Source organism: Staurois parvus, unplaced genomic scaffold (genome assembly GCF_062004578.1).
Source record: "Staurois parvus isolate SC_StPar_1 unplaced genomic scaffold, SC_StPar_1.0 ptg000166l, whole genome shotgun sequence".
NCBI lineage: Eukaryota > Metazoa > Chordata > Amphibia > Anura > Ranidae > Staurois > Staurois parvus.
The window spans coordinates 388760-412672 of record NW_028317962.1 but is presented as its reverse complement, the minus strand read 5'-3'; the positions used below and the strand labels follow the sequence as shown (position 1 = coordinate 412672).

The 23913-nt window shown below is 41.4% G+C and overlaps 1 protein-coding gene across 7 annotated transcripts in view; it reads left to right on the top strand.

The window, feature by feature from the left end:
• Positions 1-23913, top strand: part of RASAL2 (RAS protein activator like 2) — a 451415-nt gene that overhangs the window by 336397 nt on the left and 91105 nt on the right. For 6 of the 7 annotated variants that reach the window (XM_089676317.1, XM_089676316.1, XM_089676318.1 and 3 more), the window contains one exon: positions 7195-7301. In XM_089676317.1, coding sequence (XP_089532443.1) covers positions 7195-7301 — 107 coding nt within the window. Of the gene's footprint in view, positions 1-4432; positions 4708-7194; positions 7302-23913 lie in introns of those variants that run through there. The other variant, XM_089676319.1, reaches the window with a different exon arrangement.

Here is a 23913-nt window from a genome sequence, read left to right as displayed (position 1 = left end):
CGCCTCCCATAGGCTTCAATGGGAAAACCGCCTCCCATAGGCTTCAATGGGAAAACCGCCTCCCATAGGCCTCAATGGGAAAACCGCCTCCCATAGGCTTCAGTGGTAAAACCGCCTCCCATAGGCATCAGTGGGAAAACCGGCTCCCGTAGGCGTCAATGGGAAAACCGCCTCCCAAAGGCTTCAGTGGGAAAACCGGCTCCCGTAGGCTTCAGTGGGAAATCGCCTCCCATAGGCTTCAGTGGGAAAACCGGCTCCCGTAGGCTTCAGTGGGAAATCGCCTCCCAGCTTACATCTGCATGTCACTTCACTCTATCACTTGTGAGTCTGGAACGCACCACTAAAAATTTGCAAAGGACCCTTTTCATAATTGCACTCAAAACACAATGCATAATATCTAGCCTGTCGTGAATCTGTGAGTTTTAAAGCAAATCCATAATCGCATGTGTGTGAACCAGGGCGGCTCCATTCACACCTAGGCAATTTGGGATTGCAGCAGAATCACTGTGATCGCAAAACGCAGGTTCAGGTGACATTTTCAATGGCACCTAAAACATAGTGCCGTTTTGCCCTGATTGTCACATGGCAAATTGCATCGAGTGAGGTCCCGGGCGCTGACAACCCATGCTACACTAAAAAAAAAACCTGGCTCCTAAGTTTTTTAGCTGGGTCCTAGATTCAAAGCAAATTTGTCAAGCCCTGTCTTAATCTTTTGGAGATTAGGGATGGATCTCAAAGTGGATGTCTAATGCTTGATAATCAGGATTGATTTTGCCTATTGATCAAGATTAAGTTGTATTTTGTCAGCTAAAGTGGAAAATTTGATTGGTTGATGTTGCTATAGACAGAAGGGGGAATGGAGAGATGGATTTATTATTTGGGCAGCATAGTGGCTAAATGGTTAGCACTTCCGCCTGGCAGTACTAGGGTTGTTGGTTCAAATCACCTGCCTGCCTGGAGTTTGCATGTTCTCCCTGTGCCTGCATGGGTTTCCTCCCACACTCCAAAGACATGCTGGTAGGTTAATTGGCGCCTGTCTAAATTGGCCCTAGTATGTATGCATGAATGAGGGGAACCTTAAATTATACGCCCCTTGAGGGTTAGGGACTGATGTGAATGTACAATATATATGTAAAGCACTGTGTAAATTGACAGCGCTATATAAGTACCTGAAATAAATAGACATGCTGGTAGGTTAATTGGCTTCTGTCTAAATTGGCTCCTAGTATGTGTATGTATGAATGTGAGTTAGGGACCTCAGATTGTACACCTCTTGAGGGTTAGGGACAGATGTGAATGTACAATATATATGTCTTTCCAAAACTGAGCTCTTAGTATTCCCCCCAGCCCTGCCACCTCCACTGACTTTACCATCAAGATCGATAATGCAATCATCAGTCCCTCCCCTCATGCCAGGGTAGTAGGTGTAATCCTAGACTCCCATCTGTCCTTCTAGCCCCAGATCCAATCGCTGACAAAATCATGTAGACTTCACCTCTGCAACATCTCCAAGATACGCCCGTTCCTAACCCCGGAAACCACTAAGCAACTTATTCACTCCCTTATTATATCTCACCTTGACTATTGTAACTCCCTCCTCATTGGCCTACCGAATCGCAGGCTATCCCCTCTTCAGTCTATCATGAATGCTGCTGCCAGACTCATCCACCTTACCAACCGTTCTGTATCTGCCACCCCTCTCTGCCAATCCCTCCACTGGCTCCCAGTTGCCCAACGAATAAAATTCAAAACACTAACGTATAAAGCCGTTCATAACACTGCCCCAAATTACATAACCAATCTTGTCTCTAAATATCACCCAAACCATACTCTCCGCTCCTCACAAGACCTCCTACTCTCTAGCTCCCTTGTCTCCTCCTCCCATGCTCGTCTCCAGGACCTTTCCAGGGCTTCCCCCATCCTCTTTAACTCCCTACCCCAATCTATCAGACTATCGCCTACTCTGCTGACTTTTAGGCGATCACTGAAAACATATCTCTTCAGGGAAGCCTATCCCGCCCTCTGCTAATACTGGAATCCTCCACTCTTCCAACCACTCCATCCCCCACAGTTATTACCTATTGTACCATTAACCCCTCCCTCCTAGATTGTAAGCTCCAAGGAGCAGGGCCCTCAAATCCCTCTTGTATTGTTACTGTATTGTCCCCCACTATAATGTAAAGCGCTGAGCAAGCTGTTGGCGCTATATAAATCCTGTATAATAATAATAATAATAATAATAAAGTGCTGCGTAAATTGACGGCGCTGTATAAATACCTGTAATAAATAAATTATAATTTTTTTTTTGTTAACCCTTTACCTGAATAAGTAGTTTAGTTTGGAGATTTCCCCTGTAATAATAATGCTGCACATATTAGTCATCACATCTAATACACATGCAGTTCCAGTTGTCCCAGCTTCTATGTAGCTATGGTACCCTTTGCATATATATCTGTGTTACAAGATCCTTTGATCACCTTGCCTGATAGCTTTAGTGGCTTAGTAAATGTCAAACAGCCGTTGTGAAAATACTGATTTATGTTGAATGCCTCCATGTCTCTTGTAATCATTGGGTAGCACAGATTCCCCCTTTTTGTAGTAGACAGATGTTGTTCTGGTTTCCCCTGATAGCTTGCTTAGCTAGTTACCATGTTTTATTGGCTGTGTGTTCTGTATACCTACACACCAGCAGAGCATAAAAATACTCCAAATTCCCTTCCAGCAGTCAAACTAGATAGGCGACTTTCCAGAGCATCTCTGCTGAGGCTTTAACTGTGACTTATCTCAAGGTTTTTTTTTTCCTTCTCCTGCCCACATCCGTTTGCTGACTCGGACACTGGCTTTAGATTACTCGACGATCTTGTTTGCGGACTGTTGCTTGCATTGAATGTTCTGGAGGTGAACCTTGCTACGGCTTCCTCCTATGCTGCACAAGGCAGACTCTGCCTTTTAATGCAACCTTTTTATTAGATGTTATTTGTTTATTGGACGCCAGTTATGCTTTCCCCGGACTAAGTGCAGATGAAAATGAGATAGGAAGCATTAAGCAGAGGAGAGCTGCATTGATTTTTGCAGCAGGTGATAATGCAACAGTAGTGTGTAGCATGCTGGGGGGGGTGGATGACTGGGGGCAGAGACGGCTCATTACGGTAGAGCAGATGTAGATCTTTCTAACTCGGCTTGACGGACCTGCAGTCTGCCTTTTTCTGACTCTGCTTCAACTTTCCCTGTGGATGGGAGAGGATCCACAGCATGCGACTTCAGGCTTGACGTCTTGAGAACGCAGAGCAATGACACTAGGGAATCTCACTGTTATTCTGCAAGGTGACTCCAGCCCAGTGTCCCCCACTGCTGATGAGGGAAAAAAAATAGAGAGAGGTCCGGTGATAATGGAGGTTGGAGGAGGAGGAGGAAGAGCTTCAGTGCCAAGCTGCGAATGCACAATCTGTGGCCGTACCTTCACCTTAACAAACAGCCCTTTCTCTGACTGCTGAGTGAGCTGTAATTTTGCAGAGGAGGCAATTATTGTGGAATATTAAAGGGGGGAAAATAGGACTATTGTGGTATTCATAACCGGCTCAGATCAAAACTTTTTCTTGTCGTTCTTTGTGCTGAAGCTGAATCGCTTTAACTTCTAGGGAGAATTTTGTATCTTGTTGCCTCTTCAGAAAATTGTCTGGACTTTTCTGTTGTTACGTTTTAATTGACACAAGGCATTCACTATGCAAACTGTTTCTTTAGTCATTGATGGTAGCCTAGTTGCTGAATTAACAGTTTTTGCAACAGAGTTATTTACATTATTAACTTTTTTAAGGGTTTTTTTTTAAATTAAACTTTTTCTGTTTTTTTTTTTTTGGTAGTTCGTGTTGTTTGTATGCTTTTTTGTGCAGGTTCCATTCTTGTGTCAGTTGTTTGTGATTTTCTTTTTTTCCATTATTTATATTTTGTATCTTTTTGTTGTAGTCCACATATGCCTTCACATTGTATATTGTGCTGCAGAACACAAAGACCCTTTAAAAATCAAAATGAATGTATATTTTGCTTTTATCTAATATTCTGATTCTCATCTAGTCCAAACCAAGTTTGTGGTTGTAAATTAATGTTTAGGCCTTTCCTGTTGGTACTGATTTTCAACTGATCTATTACTAGTAATCTTGTGTTTTGCATCCTTTTGAGAATAAATGGCTTAAACCCTTTTTGGATTGCATTGTCAGTTCTGCAGTGGCACAGGTTAGCAGTAATATTCAGTATGTGTTTCTTGTTTGCATGGATTGAGGCACGCTGGTGACACTTTCTCCGACTAAACGCCAGAGTGCTTCAGCATCTGTAAATAGCTTGATATCTAATGAGGATGTGCAGTTGAGGCAATTGATTGAATAGCTGCAGTCGTCTGTGTGTATCTCCTTGCTCTCTGCACACTGCCAGGGGAGGGGGAGAGCGGCAGGATCAGATCCAGCTTCTTTCAGAATTGGAAGTAGCACGGATCCCCTGGGCCAAAAGGCCAGGATTGTTCGTCTTCGCTGCGCCAGTTTCCCGAGAACGGTGGACTGGGCCAGGCTGTACAGCCTCTGCTATTACGCCGGCATTTCTTTGAGCCAGTGCAGTACTGCATAGGATGTAGATCCATGTGTGGGATTCTTGGTTGCGTCTCAGAAGTTGGATTCTGCCCAGGCTTTGAAGTGGAGATGGGTAGCACTTGTGATAAAGGTACATGCAAAGAATGTGGTTGTTTTTTTTCCTGTTTTTTTGAAACACGGGCTCAGATTCAGTCCTTTTAACCCATTGTTGACCCATAGTGGAAGAGATAGAGGATTAATTTGCTAATGGAGTGGAGGATGTTTACCTAGCAAAGTGAATATACCCTTTTCAAAGTGAATATTTGTAAATCAGGTGTTCCTGTGGTCATAAAAGCAATATATGGGGGTTTGGTTAAATTATTTAATGCAAATTTTAGAATCCTAATAGGGCTATATATTAGTTAAGCTCCCTTCGGCAGTCCTAAGGTAAACTCGTAGATGCTCCCAAAGAAAGGGATATTCCAGTGGGAAGGACTATGATCAACAGTGGTCATATGGTCACTTTGAATAACCAATCATGTGCAAAGGAAATAAAAAAATGATTGGTTGTCAAAAGTAAACACAGCTTCGTCACCACTGTTCACTTTCCAAAGTGAACAGCTTCTACTCCTTTAGTAAATTTAACCCCACTGACACGCTTGTTGTTTTTATACCTTCCACAATTGCATATACATGTCTAGTTCTTATTAGCAGTATTGTCTCCATTCTAAACAATTTTGTAATTTTGCACCTAACCTTTTCTTTCACCGTTGTCAATAGTACCACAATCTACATGTTTCCTACATCGACACTTTAAATTAGACTGATTATTATGTTAGTAGTATTTAACATGGTGGCTATTTTAGTAACTATGACATATTTGGCCTTATTTTACAACCTAGCCAAAGATGTATAGGAACCAACAGCAATTCCCATTATAAGCTGATAAAACCAGTTAATTTTGCAAACATTTCCTGAAAACCTGTGATACGTGCCCTTGGTTACTAAACAAACCATAATTGGGTGAACTAGTTTAATTCATAGTATGTATGCTATAATGGAGCTGGAAAAGTATGGGTGCAAATAAAGTGTTGATTTATGGTTTTCTACTTCTATAGGAAAAAAAATACAAATATAGGATACTGCACATAGAGCACAAAGTTATTTAAAAGTATTTTCATTGTTGCTGAACCGTAAAAAGACATTATAAACCAAAGAACCTGTAGCAAAATGTAGGAGGTCCATCAGGGAATTAGTTGGGAGTTTTTTGGCACGTACTGCAAGCTAGAAAGCAGACGGACTGCCAGTGAGATGCACATTTAGAACCGACCTTTTACATGACCATGGGCTTCAGACATTATGGTTTATTTACTAAAGCTGGAGAGAAAATCTAGTGCAGCTGTGCATGGCAGCCAATCGGCTTCTAACTTCAGCTTGTTCAATTAAGCTTTGACAATAAAACCTGGAAGCTGATTGGTTTCTATGCAGAGCTGCACAAGATTGTTTTTTCAGTAAATTATTGCCTTTATTCATATTAACACTAAGCAAGGATTGACTGTTTTTTTTAGCCAGGTGTTAAAATCCTGTTTACTGTTGTTTTTTGGAGTTCTCCAATAAGCTTGAATCAGGGCTAATCAAGGCTCAGGAGCTGGGTAGCTTGGCAGATTGACTTTTTTTGAGCCTGCATGGGCTCCTAAAAGGTCCTGCCCTCTTCTGGACTGGAGGATTGTTCTGCCCTACTCCTAAATTTTATATTGATGCTCCAGTTCTGCATTACCCCTGGTTCACATATCCGCTTTCCTGCAGGCCGCGGTTTGCGCGGACACGAGAGCCCATTCATTTGAATGGGCTCCCGTGCCTCGGGACATGCAGGGAAGAAGTCCCTGCACTTCTGAAAACGCAGCCTGCACGGAAACCTCGGTTCCCAGTACAGTTGCGATTTCCAGTATGGGCGGCGTGCCGTTAGAATGAATGGCACCCGCCCGGGGTCTGCATTCTTCTGTGTGGGTGGTGCGGCCAGGGAAACTTGGGCACTGCCCGAGGGCCCGGGGTCAGTAGGGGCCCCATGAGATGCCCCTGGTACCTTTTTCATAGGCTTTTTTGAGTTTGGGCAAGGACACAGGGGCCCCATGATCCCCTATTGCCCGGGGGCTCCATGAGTTTTCAGTCCGCCCCTGGGTGCGGCCCCGCAGCGGCACCACCCACACATATGTGAACCTAGCCTTAAAGCCGAATGCGTGTTTTCTTTTTCTCTTTTAATATCCGTATCTAAGTAACGTGTAAGTCAAAGTATCTGGCCGTCTGTTTATCTTGTAAGGCATATTGTCTTCAATGGAATTCACCTGTTCAGCGTCCTCTACTGTATCCTAATCCACTCCCAGAGACGTATGCTTTACTGTCTGCACAGTTCATTCTCTTTATTTTGTCTGCTCCGAGCAGCCCAACTGTGAAATCTAAAGAACAATTATCTTTTCACACAAGAAGCTTAAACAAAAAGATGCTTGTTATTGTTTGACAATCCACCCTGCTTGTTCTGGTTAGAGCATGAAGTTTTTTTTGTTTTGTTTTGTTTTTTGCACTGCTGACCTTTCTTCAGTCTCATGTCAGGTATTTTTTTTTTTCTTTCTAACCTGTACAGAGGTGCCAGCCGAGAGGTCACCACGAAGGAGAAGCATATCGGGAACCAGCACATCGGACAAGGCCAGCTCCATGGACCCTACCAATACCTCTCCATTTAAAGTCTCTGTAAGTTATTAATATATTTATTAATCTTTTTGGTCTTCACTATACACAGCATATGTGCTCTGCTTCTGTTCTACTGGCCTTGAACACGTCTTTGTATTACCTAGGTACGGCTTCAAAAACATACATAGACATATGTTGCTCTAGGCTCATTTGTTTATACAGTATAAAGGAAAAAAAGTAGAAATACTACATTTGCTATCGGTGTACAAAAGTGTAACTAGAGATTTTGTACCCTGGACAGGCTGTTCATAATAAGTTCTACCAATTAAAAAAAATCCACACAACATATTTCCCTTCACTGTACCTCCTGCCCTGCTGTAGTTCTCTCTTTTGGAAAGAACTGGGATTCATAGATTTATATTCCTTTCAGTATTGGCTGTTTTAGATACCTCTGTTTCTACAATGTCTAATTTAAAAATGTAGCGTTTCATCAGTATTGACCCTTAGAAAGTCTACAATAGATTCCCCTACAGACATTCCGAAATCAGTAGATAAAGAGCTTTTTCTAATTGTTCACTGATTATGTATTTATTTATTTCAGGTACTTTTCTAGCGCCAGCAATTTACGCAGCGCTTTACATATAAATTGTACATTTGCATAAGTCCCTAACCCTCAAGGGGCGTACAATCTAAGGTCCCTAACTCACATTCATACACATGCTAGGGCCAATTTAGACAGGAACCAATGTCTTTGGAGTATGGGAGGAAACCGGAGTACCCGGAGGAAACCTACGCAGGCACAGGGAGAACATGCAAACAGGCAGGTGGTGCTGTGGTTGGGATTTGAACCAACGACCCTAGTACTGCCAGGCGGAAGTGCTAACCATTTAGCCACTGTGCTGCCCATTATGGCTGCTTTCAGCTGAAATCATATTGGCTGATATGGATGTAGCCTGGGTTCACATACGTGTGGCTCCGTTTATCGCATGTGATTCACACAGGAACCGCAGCGCATTCCTGTGCAAATTACATGCGATTTGTATGCGGTGCGATCAGAGCCATATATTTTGTATGGCTCTATTCGCACCGCACCAAAAACGTGCAGGAGCCTTTTTTGGGTCCGCACTAGAATCTGATTGCATAGGTATTCACACCTATGCAATAGGATTCTTCTTTCGGGGTGTTGTTAACTTAACATACACACCCGCAGCAGTACCCATGAACGGGGTGCGATTATAATGCGGTGGGGAATTTGCACTGAAGACACTGCAAATTCCGCACCGCATCAGTGTGAACCAGGGCTAAAGAATAAGTTCACATTTTAACAAAAAATAATAAATGCACTTTTTTTTTTGTTTTAGGAGCCTAGAAAGCATTGCACCAGTGATCAGCAGATCATGGGTGCCATGCAGGACTCCTATAGACCTCGTGTGGGCAAGAAGATACACATAGACAGAATCGATGAACTACCACAGTGCACAACAGCCGTGGTACTTCACTGAGAACTACAAGCTGACTGCTGCAAAGGCTGTTGAAACTTGTAGTTTTCCCATTCACAGGATTCTGTTAATGAGTGATGCATCTGGGTGGGCAGAGCCCTGCACCTCAGCGTTTTTTTTTTTTTTTTAAATTGTGGCCACTAGCAGGAGGAGAAGATCCCTCACTAGCTGTCACAAACGGGAGCGGGGGCCGGTTCTACAGTAACATATGACACCCTTAGTATGGGTGTAATTTGTTACAAAAGGTGAACATATGCTTTAATGCACTTTGTACGTAATTCTTGCTCTTTTCACCAGCTTGTTGAATGAGCCTGAAGGGGACTTAAATGTGGGGCAGTTGGTTGGAGGGGAACATGGGATTGCTGTTAGTAGTTTATACAATTCTTGTTCCTCTTCTTCTACTTCAGTGGGCAGGAGATACTTAAGTGATTAATTTATGCAGTGGCAAATGGCATATTTGGGGCTTGTAAGTCAAAATTAAGTGGCTATGCCTCCATGGCTGACTTGATTTTCAAGGTGTCGGCTAAGGGCTGTCATCTTCATTCATCACTTTGCAAATCACTGATCTGGAACAAGCATATGCATATCAGGTGTTGGTACACTTAATATGCAGACACTTGTTCCAGGTCAGTGACTCACCAAATAGGGGGAAGCAAATATAAAGATAATGGCTGCAACAACAGCTGCTCCCCTATTTCTAACTGGTGACAGGTTCCCTTTTAATCATCTGTTTTGTTTGTAAGCTTGAACTTTCTTTAGGATGACACGTGAGAGTTGATTTACTAAAACTGGAGAGGGCAAAATCTGGTGCAGCTCTGCGGAGAAGCCAATCGGCTTCCAGTTTTTTTTTGTTTTTTTTTGTCAAAGCCTAATTGAAGAAGCTGAAGTTAGAAGCTGGTTGGCTACCATGCAGAACTGCACCAGATTTTGCTCTCTCCAATTTTAGTAAATCAACCCCATTATGTGTTTGTGTCTCTGTAATATATAGTATAATATACAGTAGACCACATGCATTTACTTACAGTGCCTTTTAAAGGTATTCATACCCCTTAATATTTTCCACATTTTGTCATGTTTCAACCAAAAACTTAAATGTATTTTATTGGGATTTTATGTGATAGACCAACACAAAGTGGTACATAATTGTGAAGTGGAAAATGATAAATGGTTTTTATTAATTGTTTACAAATATCTGAAAAGTGTGGCGTGCATTTGTAGGCAGCCCCCTTTACTCTGATACCCCTAACTAAAATCTAATGGAACCAATTGCCTTCAGAAGTCACCTAATTAGTAACTAGTGTCCACCTGTGTGTAATTTAATCTCAGTATAAATACCGCAGTTCTGTGAACCCCACAGAGGTTTGTTAGAGAACATTTGTGAACAAACAGCATCATGAAGGCCAAGAAACACACCAGACAGGTCAGGGATAAAGTTGTGGAGAAGTTTAAAGCAGGGTTAGGTTATAAAAAAAAAAATATCCCAAGCTTTGAACATCTCATGGAGCACTGTTCAGTCCATCATCCAAAAATGGAAAGAGTATGGCACAACTGCAAACCTACCAAGACATGGCCGTCCACCTAAACTGACAGGCTGGGCAAGGAGAGCATTAATCAGAGAAGCAGCCAAGAGGCCCATGGTAACTGGAGGAGCTGCAGAGATCCACAGCTCAGGTGGGAGAATCTGTCCACAGGACAACTATTAGTCATACACTTCACAAATCTGGCCTTTATGGAAGAGTGACAAGAGGAAAGCCATTGTTGAAAGAAAGCTATAAGAAGTCCCATTTGCAGTTTGTGAGAAGCCATGTGGGGGACACAGCAAACATATGGAAGAAGGTGCTCTGGTCAGATGAGACCAAAATTTAACTTTTTGGCCTAAAAGCAAAATGCTATGTGTGGCGGATAACGAACACTGCATATCACCCTGAACACACCATCCCCACCGTGAAACATGGTGGTATCAGCATCATTTTGTGGAGATGCTTTTCTTCAGCAGGGACCGGAAAGCTGATCAGAGTTGATTGGAAGATGGATGGAGCCAAATACAGGGCAATCTTAGAAGAAAACCTGTTAGTCTGCAAAAGACTTGAGACTGGGGCGGAGGTTGACTTTTCAGCAGGACAACGACCCTAAACATACAGCCAGAGCTACAATGGAATGGTTTAGATCAAAGCATATTCATGTGTTAGAATGGCCCAGTCAAAATCCAGAACTAAATCCAATTGAGAATCTGTGGCAAGACTTGAAAATTGCTGTTCACAGACGCTCTCCATCCAATCTGACAGAGCTTGAGCTATTCTGCAAAGGAGAATGGGCAGAAATATCACTCTCTAGATGTGCAAAGCTGGTGCAGACATCCCCAAAAAGACTTGCAGCTGTAATTGCAGTGAAAGGTGGTTCTACAAAGTATTGACTCGGGGGGAAGGGAAGGGGGGGCTGAATATAAATGCATGCCACACTTTTCAGATATTTATTTGTAAAAAATTTTGAAAACATTTATCATTTGCCTTCCACTTCACAATTATGTGCCACTTTGTGTTGGTCTATCACCGAAAATCCCCCAAAAAAATACATTTACATTTTTGGTTGTAACATAACAAAGAGTGGAAACTTTCAAGGGGTATGAATACTTTTTCAAGACACTGCATATTGTAAGAAATTGAAAAGTGTGTGTATGATATATTATGCATGTCTACATACTTACAAAAATATACTATATTTAGCCTGCGACAAACAGTAGGGCCTTCATTTTTTTTACATGTCGGTCTTATTTATTATGTATGTGAATTGTATTTTATTAATCAAGTATGTTATTCTGGTGTTGTGCAGTGCAGTGTTTTCCAGATCAGTCAATATATAGATAACAGCCCAGACTTCTATAAGGAGGTGGAGGGGTTAAGCAGGCCTACACCATTAGCTCCATTAAGCAGCAGTATTGCGGGAGCAAGACGTCAGGTCTCTGGGCGAGTAATAACCATCAGTGCCCAATCTGATTAAGAATCACTACAGCAATATGATTGTACATTAGGTGCAGTTGGAATGCTCCTGCTAGTGTTAATACTGATGCAGCAAGGATCTGCTTTTGTCTAACAGAGAGTGTAATTGGATGTGAGGGAATGCCGTCTGCTTCTAGCTCCTCTGGTCCTGGTAAGTGTAACAAAAGCCAACGCAGTCAGCAAAAGTGAAGGTCAGGAAAAACCTGCTGAGATGTTCCAGCTGCCGGTGCTTGTGTCTTCCGCAGTCCCAGATTTCACCCTGTTGGTGCCCAGAATTACCTGGGAGGAAGATCATAATGTGTAGCTGGACACTCACGGACAGCCCTGCATTATGCAGACATGAGCAAAGACACTGTTTTATACTCGCACAATTGTAAACGCCTGAATGTTTCTGTGCTTTGCTTGATAAGTCCTATAAGAAAATAGTACAAATGGTGAGCAACTAAAACATTTTCATATTTGGGCATCAGTCATTTGCAATTGTTCTTCCGCCCCAAAACAATGTGATTCTCAATATGAGCCAATAGATTCATTGTCCTGTATACTCATAAAAGTGATACAGCACAAATGATTTGCGGAGTAACACTTTTATGAGTATATTTTGGTGTTTAGTCAATTTTTGAACAGCAGCATTCATTTTTTATTTATTCCTTTGGCGCACGTTTTTATATATTTTGTGTGATTGTCCTGTATAATTACCAGAGGCCTTGAAAATGACTGGGGAACCCCAGGGGCAGCACAGTGGCTAAATGGTTAGCAATTCCGTCTGGCAGTACTAGGGTCATTGGTTCGAATCCCAACCACAGCACCACCTGCCTGGAGTTTGGATGTTCTCCCTGTGCCTGTGTGGGTTTTCTCCGTTTTCCTCCCACACTCCAAAGACATGCTGGTAGGTGAATTGGCGCCTGTCTCAATTGGCCCTAGTATGTATGTATGAATGTAAGTTAGGGACCTTAGATTGTACGCCGCTTGAGGATTAGGGACTGATGTGAATGTACAATATATATGTAAAGCTCTCCGTAAATTGACGGCGCTATATAAGTACCTGAAATAAATAAATTTAGTGTCCCAGGCACACCTGAGCCTTGATAGATAAAGCTGGTCTCTAGCCAGCCAAACTGCACCCAGAAATGCCCATTACCCTGCTATTAGACGACAGTGCTGACATAACCTATTCTTGAATTGCTGCACTAATCTGGTAGTTTTGATTTGAACTAGTTTTGGTGTTCCTATTGTAATGGTGCTTAAATATATTTAGGGATGTATTCGATATCATTTTTGACTACAGAAAGTCTATTAGTGTGAAAGAATCCGTAGCAACAACTTGGTAAAAGCAAGTTACGTGTGTTTTAGCCTCGCTATTAGGGGTTAATGGCTGAACAGAAATGTCAGAACTGCTCATGGTATGTAGAGATTTTCTGACCCACTGGGAAATCCCTCTTTAATCAATCACTGTTCATTTTTTATTTTCTGGGAGGTAGGAGAATTATTCCTTTTCTGTTTCTGGTTCACATCCATTTGTTGTTCAAGTTGGGAACAGGTTAAAACTTACCAAAAACAAAACAAAAAAAAAAAATCAGTTTTTGTTTTTTTTTACTTCATAAAATCTGGGAGGTAAATGCTAGTGGTGCACCGAAATGAAATTCTGGTGCCAACACCGACAATTCAGGATGCACTTGGCTGACAACCGAAATGGACAGTTTTTAAAAACGAGTGCATTATTCAAACGCAGGTTTTTTTGAAAAAAATACACTTTATTGATTTAAAAAAAAAAGATAAACTATATACCCCAATTTTTTTTGTAAAATATGAAAGATGATGTTACACCGAGCAAATAGATACCCAATATGTCATGCTTTAAAATTGCCCACGCTTGTGGAATGGTACTTAGAAATCTCCCTGGGTGGTGCTTGAAAAATTTCTACAGGTTACTAGTTTAATGTTACAGAGGTGGTCTAGTGCTAGAATTCTTGCTCTGACTGCGGTGATACCTCACGTGTGGTTTGAACACCGTTTAGATATGTGGGTATGGCCTACGTATGCATTCACCACTACGCGCAAGCACAGGGGGACAGGGACACTAAACTTTTTTTATTTATATATTTATTTTATTACCTTTTTTTTTTTTTTTTACACTGTCTCTTAAAAAAAAAAGTAATCACTTTTATTCCTATCAGAAGGAATGCAAACATCCCTTGTGATAGAATTAGATGTTAGTATATAAACGCACAGTGAATAGGTTTCAGAAAACGCATGGTTAATATGGACAGTATTATGAGAACGAGTACGTTAAGATGTTCATTATAAGGTGATATGTTCTGAGCATGGATGAAGCACTTATACGGCATTTAAATTATTGTCAAAGAGCAAGATTTATGTACATTTAATATTTGATTATATAGTATTGCGCTGCATTTTTTTGTATATAATAATGACGTTGCTCTGGTCCTCCAAGGGCATGGAGATGAATGGAAGCCATCTTTCCTCCACTGATCTCCTATGCCCAGTGTCGGGATCGTTGAATGGGTTCTCAGGTAAGGCTGGGGCGGGATTATTTTCAGTACCTGTATCGGTGCTTATTTTCATGTCGGCCAAAAGCCGATAGGGGTGTTTTCAGCCAAAAACGTTTTGGTCGCTGAAATTTCGGTACATCCCTAGTAAATGTAGCAAAATGCTAATTATTTTTATTGGCACACTTGAATTTTAAAGTGGTTGTAAAGCATTCCACATACCCAGTGAAGGGACTGGCCTCAGGTGATACACAGAGATGAAACAAATCGCCATACATAAGTTGTACCTGTTTATCTATAGCCCTCTGTCTACAACATCCATTCAAAGTGCAGAATTTATACAGGATCTCTCAGCTTTAAAAAGCAGGGGGTGGGGAGCTGAAGTGAAGAGAGTTTTGAGAGCTAATTGGAGGGAAGGGACCCCCCCCCCCTCCACATAACACACAGGGACAGGGTTGAGGCTGTCAGTCTGCTGGAGGTCCCTCGCCGTCACCATTTTTCTCAGTGTCGAGAAAACTTGTCAGAATTCGTGTTGGTAGCAGAGGAATGAAGCAAAAGGCAGAAATTACACTCAGTGCTCTTAAGACAAGTACATACTATAGAGGGATATGCTGTATTCATATTTTATGTCCGAGAGTTACAGTCACTTTAATGTCACATCTTTGCATATTCTATCTTTTCCTTTTTCCTGGTTTAATTTCTTATATGTTTTAGCAGATGAAAATGCGTGGTCTGCTTTTCATCCAGACTTTCATTTTCATTCTTTTCTATTTTGTGCATTGACCATGAAAAAGTCAATGGAGAAAAATTAATATAACTACTTGGATTAGAATATTTTTGAGTATAGGATTCAAAGTGCTTTTCTCTCCAGTCACTATTCTTGCTTTCTGAGAAGCAGGAATAATGCCAGTATCTTTGTTTTTGTTTTTTTCCTTTTGTTTTATCTTTGCTGCTACAGCATAGAACTGGTAAAGCCTAACTCCAGACAGATGCAGGTAGCGTGATCAATTGATTACCATGATCAATGGCCTGTAATATAACGTATAACCATTTTAAACTGGCTGAATTTTGGCCAGTTCAGCTGGGACCTGCCAAGTTTCAATGAACCTATGGCCATTCCTGCTTAAGAAAAGTCCATCTTATAATGGATGTTTCTTGAATAGTTAGAAAACTTTCATTCGATAACTGCCTGCGGCCAATGTGTCTGAATGTCAGAATAAAATGGCTCAGCCAGGAATGATTCCTCCATCCACCTTGCTTGCGTGGATAGGAGAATGTGGTTTTTTTTGGGGGGGGGGGGGGGGTTTCGATCAGCCCATCAGCTGATTGAAAAAGAAAATGCTCATGTATGGCCAGTTGTAGATTGGAAGAGGTATGGCTAGCATTAGGACAACTCAGGCTTTGCTGACATGAAGCAGGAGAGAGCAGAGTGATGACTTAGAATCCTGCATCACTGTCACTGCCCAATCAATGGGCTGGAGGTGTGTTGACCAAGCTGTGCTGCTTGGGGTCTGGATATGTTGTCTGGCAGGACTGCAAGCTTCACATAGCAAATGCTTTCTCAGGGAAAACCATTCCTATATATGTATTTCAACTCTGTATTTAGCTTCTCTCCTGGAGTTTAGCTTTAAGCATTTATAATCTTCTCAAGTTATCTATTGTAGCTTGACAATGTGACAACTTAAGTACTTGGTTTTCTTATTATCTGAAATATTTTTCAACAACATTTAAAATATTTACTTTTCAGAACAGCTTAGATGGCTCAGACCGCTTAGATTGCTTCCAACTGATCTGTATTTCTTTCAGCAGTAGCTGAAAGATTGGAGCTTATACAGTAGCTTCCAATCTTTATATACCACCAACAGCCAATCATATTTATATAGATTCCTAGTACTGCAATTAGACTGGAGTTCAATAAAGTAATGTTTGCCATCATATAGGCATCATCTACAAATGTTAATTGTGCCTTGTTGCCTTGAATTTGTCCTGAAACATAGCTGTGCCCTTCCTTGCATGAGACTTTTCTTAGGCACTCCTGTGCCTACAACCTCAAACATGTATATCTACAGTATTAGATCATCTAAGGCAGAGGTCTCCAAACTTTCCAAAGAAGGGGCCAGTTTCTGTCCTTCAGACTTAAGGCGGGCCAGACTGTGGTCAGTGGGAGTAGAAAATGCCTGGTGTTAAGTGGGAGCAAACAACGTCCCATCGTTTGTGAAAGTAGGAGGAATTGTGCCCTGTCGTTGCTGTCAGTGGGAGGAATAGTGCCCCATCATTGGTGTCTTTGGGAGGAATTGTGTCCCATTGGTGTCTTTTGGGAGAAATTCTGTCCCATCCTTGGTGTCTTTGGGAGGAATTGTGTCCCATCCTTGGTGTCTTTGGGAGGAATTGTGCCCTGTCATTGCTGTCAGTGGGAGGAATTGTGCCCCATCATTGGTGTTTTTGGAAGGAATTGTGTCCCATCGTTGGTGTGTTTGGGAGGAATTGTGTCCCATCCTTGGTGTCTTTGGGAGGAATTGTGCCCTGTCATTGGGAGGAATTGTGTCCCATCGTTGGTGTGTTTGGGAGGAATTGTGTCCCATCCTTGGTGTCTTTGGGAGGAATTGTGTCCCATCCTTGGTGTCTTTGGGAGGAATTGTGCCCTGTCATTGCTGTCAGTGGGAGGAATTGTGCCCCATCATTGGTGTCTTTGGAAGGAATGGTGTCCCATTGTTGGTGTCTTTTGGAGGAATTGTGTCCCATCCTTGGTGTCTTTTGGAGGAATTGTGTCCCATCCTTGGTGTCTTTGGGAGGAATTGTGCCCCATCATTGCTGTCAGTGGGAGGAATTGTGCCCCATCATTGGTGTCAATGGGAGGAATTGTGTCCCATCCTTGGTGTCTTTGGGAGGAATTGTGTCCCATCCTTGGTGTCTTTGGGAGGAATTGTGTCCCATCCTTGGTGTCTTTGGGAGGAATTGTGTCCCATCCTTGGTGTCTTTGGGAGGAATTGTGTCCCATCCTTGGTGTCTTTGGGAGGAATTGTGTCCCATTGTTGGCACCAGTGGATGGAGTAGTGCCCCAAGAGCCAGATAAATGAAAGCAAAGGGCTGCAGTTTGGAGGGTACTGATCTAAGGCATTGTTGCCTCTGACTTCTATTCTCGTGAGATTTAGTGATGTCACCATTGTACTGCAGTGTAAGAATCTTCATGTAAATGATTTATTCATTTGGTGATTCTGCTCTTTCTCTACCTCTCCTACTGCGTTTGCCGTCAGTCATCGGATCACCACTCATCAGCGGTGCAGCTCTGACAGCTCTGGGAGGAAATGCTTTGTCATCTTCACACAGACACTGTTGAACAAGACATAGTAGGTGCCTTTTTTGAACACAAGTTCCATACTACAGGTCTTACTGTTAACATCAGTCCTTGTGCCAGGGCATCTTCTTATATTCCTTCCAGTCATTCATGCACATACATACATAGTATTTTCTGTCCAGTATCTCATTAGCCTACCAAATTTTGGGTTGTAGAAGAAAACTATAGCACCTGGCGAAACTTTGTCAAACGTATTCCCTGTTTCCTCTGGTAGCTAAATACGTTCTCACCATGCAATAATTCAGTATTTGTTCAGTCTATGCTTTTATGTAGTTTGTAGAATTAGCAGAATTAAATAGCATCTAAACTAAAGAGCAAGACATATGTGCTGTGTTCTGTGGCAGATTGAGTAGAAACTGCAGGCATTGGCTTTCATACCCAGAATTCATTTTGCCATCAGCATGAAGAAGTTTGATCACAGTGCAAAGCTGTACTGCTTGGAGGGTAAGATTAAAGCCTACTTGGGGAGATGTCTTCATAGATCTTTGCCAATTGGGCTTGTCATCTGCTTGCATTACAGTTTTAATTGCTTCCCAGGGACCCTCCTGCCAGTTTGAGTGACATGTCTGTTGCAGCACAGTGAAAGCTGACTAGGCTTTGTCAAGTTAGGGTGTCTGACCAGAGCTCAAACACCATAACATGACCTCCGAAAGAGGGTAGCAGCTCCAATTCAGACTTGATTTCTAGTATATGTGCCAACTTGGAGCACAGCATTCTATGAGGAGCACACAATTATGGAACTTCTTGTTGTGGGAAAATCCTCATTAAAATGCATGTTGATAGTAAAAGACATTTGTAGCAATTACAGATCTATACAGATGGAGCATGTATGTTTTAGAGATATTTCATTGTTTGGCTTCAATTAAACTGTCTAGTAAAACATCCAAAGTAAGCATGATGCACTAGGCCCTCATTAATTGAAAACAATAATACTTCCAGTTTTCATTTTTCTATGACAGATTAGAAAATGAATATAAAATGAATACCATTGACAGCATGTCAGCTGCTTTCTAGTGAAGATTCAGTCAGAAGAATTAGGCCGGCCATAGATGGATCAAATCTCAGCCAGTTCAGCAGAGACCAACCGAGATTTGAGCCATCTATGGGCAGGCTGGTTGTACCGAAGTCAATCCATCCTACCAATTGGTTTTTATGCATGTGCTTGCTGCCCAGGGCTATAGCTACTAGCAGTAAGCATTGTGTTCTGCTGGCAGGGAAGGCTGCAGGAGGGATTCACCCCATCAACACTTGCTGTTGAGTTTGTAGGTGGATCTGCCTGGCCTGCAAAGAAACTCCCCATTCTGGAATCAGATTCAGGTTTCGCATCAGTCAGGATTTATGAATTGCATGTTAGTCTGCAGTTTGGACACATATACCCACATTTGTGAACTTAAAAAAAAATGCATATTGTGCTTTTTTTGGGAAATAGTCTTCATTTTTGTTATTTAGCTCAATATTCTTTATTTTTGTTGCCTGTCTGAAATGAGTGACTTTCCAAATCCGCTTACTTTGAACAAATCATACCCTTTCCTTCCCAACAACTCTAACCGTTTTATCCTCAAAAGCTTAATTATGTCTGTCTTTTCTCTATCCTGTACCCCAGCATGTTGTGATATGTCACTGCTTTTTTTCTAGGAATAGTTTTAGAATCATCTTTTATCCTAGTGAAAATACAGTTTTCAGCTCTCATGGTGCAGCGGTCTGTGCTGGCTGAGTGTACTAACAGCCACACCCCTTAGTCCTCAGACACATTTGTATTGCAAAGAAACGGATGGGTGTGTTTGACCAGGTCTGTGTGAGTTACTAGGATCGCTGGTTCTTTCTGTTACCTATTAGACTGCAAAGTCATAGTGAGACACCCACAAGGCATCTGCTGTAAAAGTGGCAGTAAGACTATAAAAAGGCAGTTTGTTAGTACATTACCTGTATGACCACATAGTCATTTCTGTGACTTCAGTTTGGTTTTAAAGAAACTGTGAAACTGTGATCATAAACTGTATACACCAATAACCAAGAGCAAGATATATTTTCCTATTGTTTGCACATATTGAAAACTAGTAAGTTTCCCTAGTTAGTAGTGACCATTCCCTAATCTTTTGCATCTGGTTAAATTAAGATTTTCTGATTCTTTGCATTTTGTCAATGTACCTGCTTACTTTTGTTGTGTATCATAATCCTTAGGGCTCATTCACATGGCTACAGAGGGCTGTACACTGTCCATGGAAGGGCACATTTTTGCTCCAGGGAGTACAGGTGTTTGTACAGCACCACGGGTGGTGACTTGACAAATCAATGACAGGCTGCAGTTGTATGCTGGTAGCTGCACAACCAAGCATTTTTATACATCCAGGGATGGATGTGCATGCCTGGACAAAGTCCGTTTGTATCCAGGACTGTTCATTTGTCCCTGTACAGATGTAAAGGCATGGATGTGTAGATACCAGCGTACAGCCACAGCCTGTCATTGATTTGTACAAGCAACTGGATGAAGGCACTTGTGACTCCCGAGCACAGAGATATTCATTTGTTTACGTTGTATCCCTCCCTCCGTGTGAACAAGCCCTTTTTAGAATACCTAGTTATTTTGAATGTTTATAAAATAGGTTTCTTAGTGATGCTAAGTTCATTTTTTTCCAATTTCACAGTTTGTTCTTTTTGAACACCTTCAGATTTCACCGTTTTGTAAAATTACAAAAATTAACCACTTGCCCTACAGAGGATTTACTCCCCCCCCCCCCCCCTCCTGACTAGGCCATTTTTTGTGATACGGCACTGCATTACTTTAACTGACAATTGCGTGGTCAGGCAACGCTGTATGCAAATGAAATTTGTTTTTATTTGATCACCTGTGCGGTTTTTATTTTGACCTTTTGCTATAAAACATATCCAGTAAAAAGAAAAAAAAAAAATCATCATAAATTTAGGCCAAACTGTATTCTGCTACGTATCTTTGCTAAAAGAAAATCCCAATACATGTAAATCAATTGGTTTACATGAAAGTTATAGCTTCTACAAAAAAAGTTTTTTTTTTTATACTAGTAATGGCGGCGATCAGGTGGGAACTGACTAACTGCCACTGACATCCCAATGACACTAATACAGTGATCAGTGCTAATAAAAAGCATTGACACTGGGCAGGAAGGGGTTAACATCTGGGATGATCAAAGGGTTAACTGTGTGCTGTTTTACAACATTTGCTGTGTGTGTTTTACCTGGGAAATATGCAGAGAAATACACAACAGTATGTTACTGCTGGCTGAAGAGAGACCTGTGTTTACACACAGGCCTCTCCCCTGCCGGTCTTACTTGGTGATCACTGGGTGCTGGCAGGAAATCTCTGGTCGAAACCCGGTGATTGACATCTGTAGCCACCGATGGCGGCGTGGGTAGGGAGGCACACATGCGTCCCCTGCCCGGAAATGCAAATCACGTATATACACGTGATTTTGCACAGCCCTGCCACCCTGTAGCAGTATTCTGCTATAGGGTGGCAGGGAAGCGGTTAATGTACAAAATTGCAGGATTATTATGGTTGCATACGTAATTGCATATAAGACGAGCTTCTCCCGCTTCCTATGTACAACTTTGTCCTAGTTTACCAGTTCTGCTCAGTAGTTTCCCAAAGAATTCAGTCCTTTTGTTCTCAACTTTCAAAAGGCTTTTTACCATTATAGTTCCCCGGCCTTTAGATGGCTACTTTATTAATGCCTGGGAAAGCAGTGTGTATATTTAGCCAGAAAACCAGCAAACCGAGACAAAGGGAACCTGATTCAATTTGCGTTTCATTTAGACCCCTTATGGTTTCTCATTTTATATTAGAAAGAAGATCAATGCAAATAACCAGCCATTGAATTGTGAATAGTAAATTTCCTTTTTTTTTAATTTGCTGTTGAACCATAGCACAGATCAGGCCGAATGTAATGGAGCCTTATGATTGTGGTATCTGTGGTAAAAAGCAGAAAATATGGTCATGGGAGGAACTTGTTCCTGCTTATATAGTTGATATAGTTGTTGAGTAGTTGGCCCATGTGGTCAGCCATTAAAAAACAACCTTTAGGCCCTGTACTGGTCTCATTTATACATTTGCTTGCATGTTGTATATGCAAATTGTGGTGAGTTCATTTTCATTGACACCCATAAACACATCAATCTCCTAGTGCACCTCAGTGTATGTACTAAAGGCAGGTATGTCCAAAGTACACACAAGTGTTAAATGGCCCTAATCCAATTTGTTCTTTATCACAAGATATTTATTTGTTAAAACCACATGAAATTACATTTTGCCATTCTCTAATATTTCCTCTAAGAAGGTTGTAGTTGGCCTCAGGATATTTGAGGTCATTTCTGTTTAATATGACTAGATAAAAGCACTAATCCAGTTTTTGTATACAATTCATAGAATTCTAAAGTTTCCCCAAATTTTTAAAGGGGAAATAATGTTAAAAAATAGTGTACAAATGTCAGTTTTAACCTCTGCTAAATCATTGTGCCTCTGCACCAGGGACAGACTGACAACTCATGGGGCCCCCGGGCAATAGGGGATCATGGGGGCCCTGTGTCCTCACCCACACTAAAAACCACACCCAAAAAAGCCTATGAAAGGTACTAGGGCCATCTCATGGGGCCCCCTACTGACCCTGGGCCCTCGGGCAGTGCCCTAGTGCCCGAATGGTCAGTCCACCCCTGCTCTGCACCCTTAAATGCAAAATTGTTAAATAGTAGCTCTACTTTTGTTGAGAAAAACAAGAAAACATCGCCCTTTGGGTGATCTATGTCCATTCCTTTGGGTGATCTATGTATATTGCAGGGCTTATGACAAAGGTTGTTGCAGATTGATACCTTTTGATATTCTGAAGAAATAGCTGTTTGTGGCAATGTGCAAAATGAATGTGAATGGGAACGCCTAAAATCCTACATGTATCTTAGTTCAGCCTTCTGAGAAAATCAGTGAGCCAATCACACAAACAGGAAATTACATTTCTGGGGGGCATTCTGTACACCATCTGCGTACAGAATGCCTCGAGGCTGCCATATTTCATTTTACCAAAAATTACAGCACTACAGATTATAAAAGGAAAGGTAACACTGTTCAACAAATTTTTATTTTTTGCCAGTTTTGGAAACAAAAGGATCCATTTCTTAATGAATTTCACATTCTGAGTTCAAATATAACAATGAAATTTGTCAATTGGCTCTAGTTTTTCTGTAAACGGAAAGTTTTCTACTATAGGCGTAATGACTACATAATGCACAGTAATTATATAGATGTCTTTCCACAAATATAAAGCAAGTGATATTGACTACATAACAAAGCCTAAATGGCATAATATATTGCATAGGATTACCAAGAAAAATTATAGCCATAAGCTAAGTTGAATCATTTTAATACTTAGGATTCTCACTAGTTTTGTCTTCAGTTTGTGTCGGTTTTGCTTCTCTTGGCTTTTCTCTTGTATTAGAGGAAAGGGCTATCTCTTACAACTGCACGTGACTACACGCTTCAGGTTCTTCCTCACTTGACTCAACCACGAAGGATTCTGGTGCTTTAGGAATTGGTAGCTCCTCTCCATGAGGAACTGGACGTATTGCCGATGGAATATTTGGATAGTGCACAGATAACTTTTTCTTCTTATTTAGCCCTTTTACAATTGGAGGCACCATACAAAAGTAACAATTACTAACATGATCTGTTGGCTCTCTCCAAATCATTGGCACAGCGAAAGGCATAGATGCCTTTTTTCCATTCAACCATTGCTCCAGTGCCGTCCCACAAGAATTGCAGCATATATGTGGTGCCCAGCTCTTGTCCTGGTCTCCTATCTTGCAGCCAAAATACAAGTTGTAGGCTTTCTTAATCATTCCTGTTATCCTCCTTTTTTGTGAGATAAAAGTTATTTCACCGCAGATATAGCAGAAATTATCTGCTTTATTCACACAAGTTCGAGGCATTACTGAGTAGCCTATATAAGCATAAAATGAAATGTAAAGACGCTGTCGAACTACAATCAGCTACAGATACTGCAGCTTTTATGCAGTGAAGTGATGCAATTAAAGGCTAATATTGCATCATCTCAGTATACATGCAATTTTCTATTGGTCACCAGTATCAATTGCGCAATATGCAGCTGAAGTTGCATCATAATTTTGAATGGCTTACGTCATTAGATGGGTGAATATATCATGGAAACTAGAGCCAATCAACATTTTTTAGGGTCATTTTCGTTTTCAGCACCCCAAAATTATGTAAGATTAGCTAATTTTATGCCCAAAACTTTTTACCTGTTGAACAGTGTAATTAATAACATTTAATGA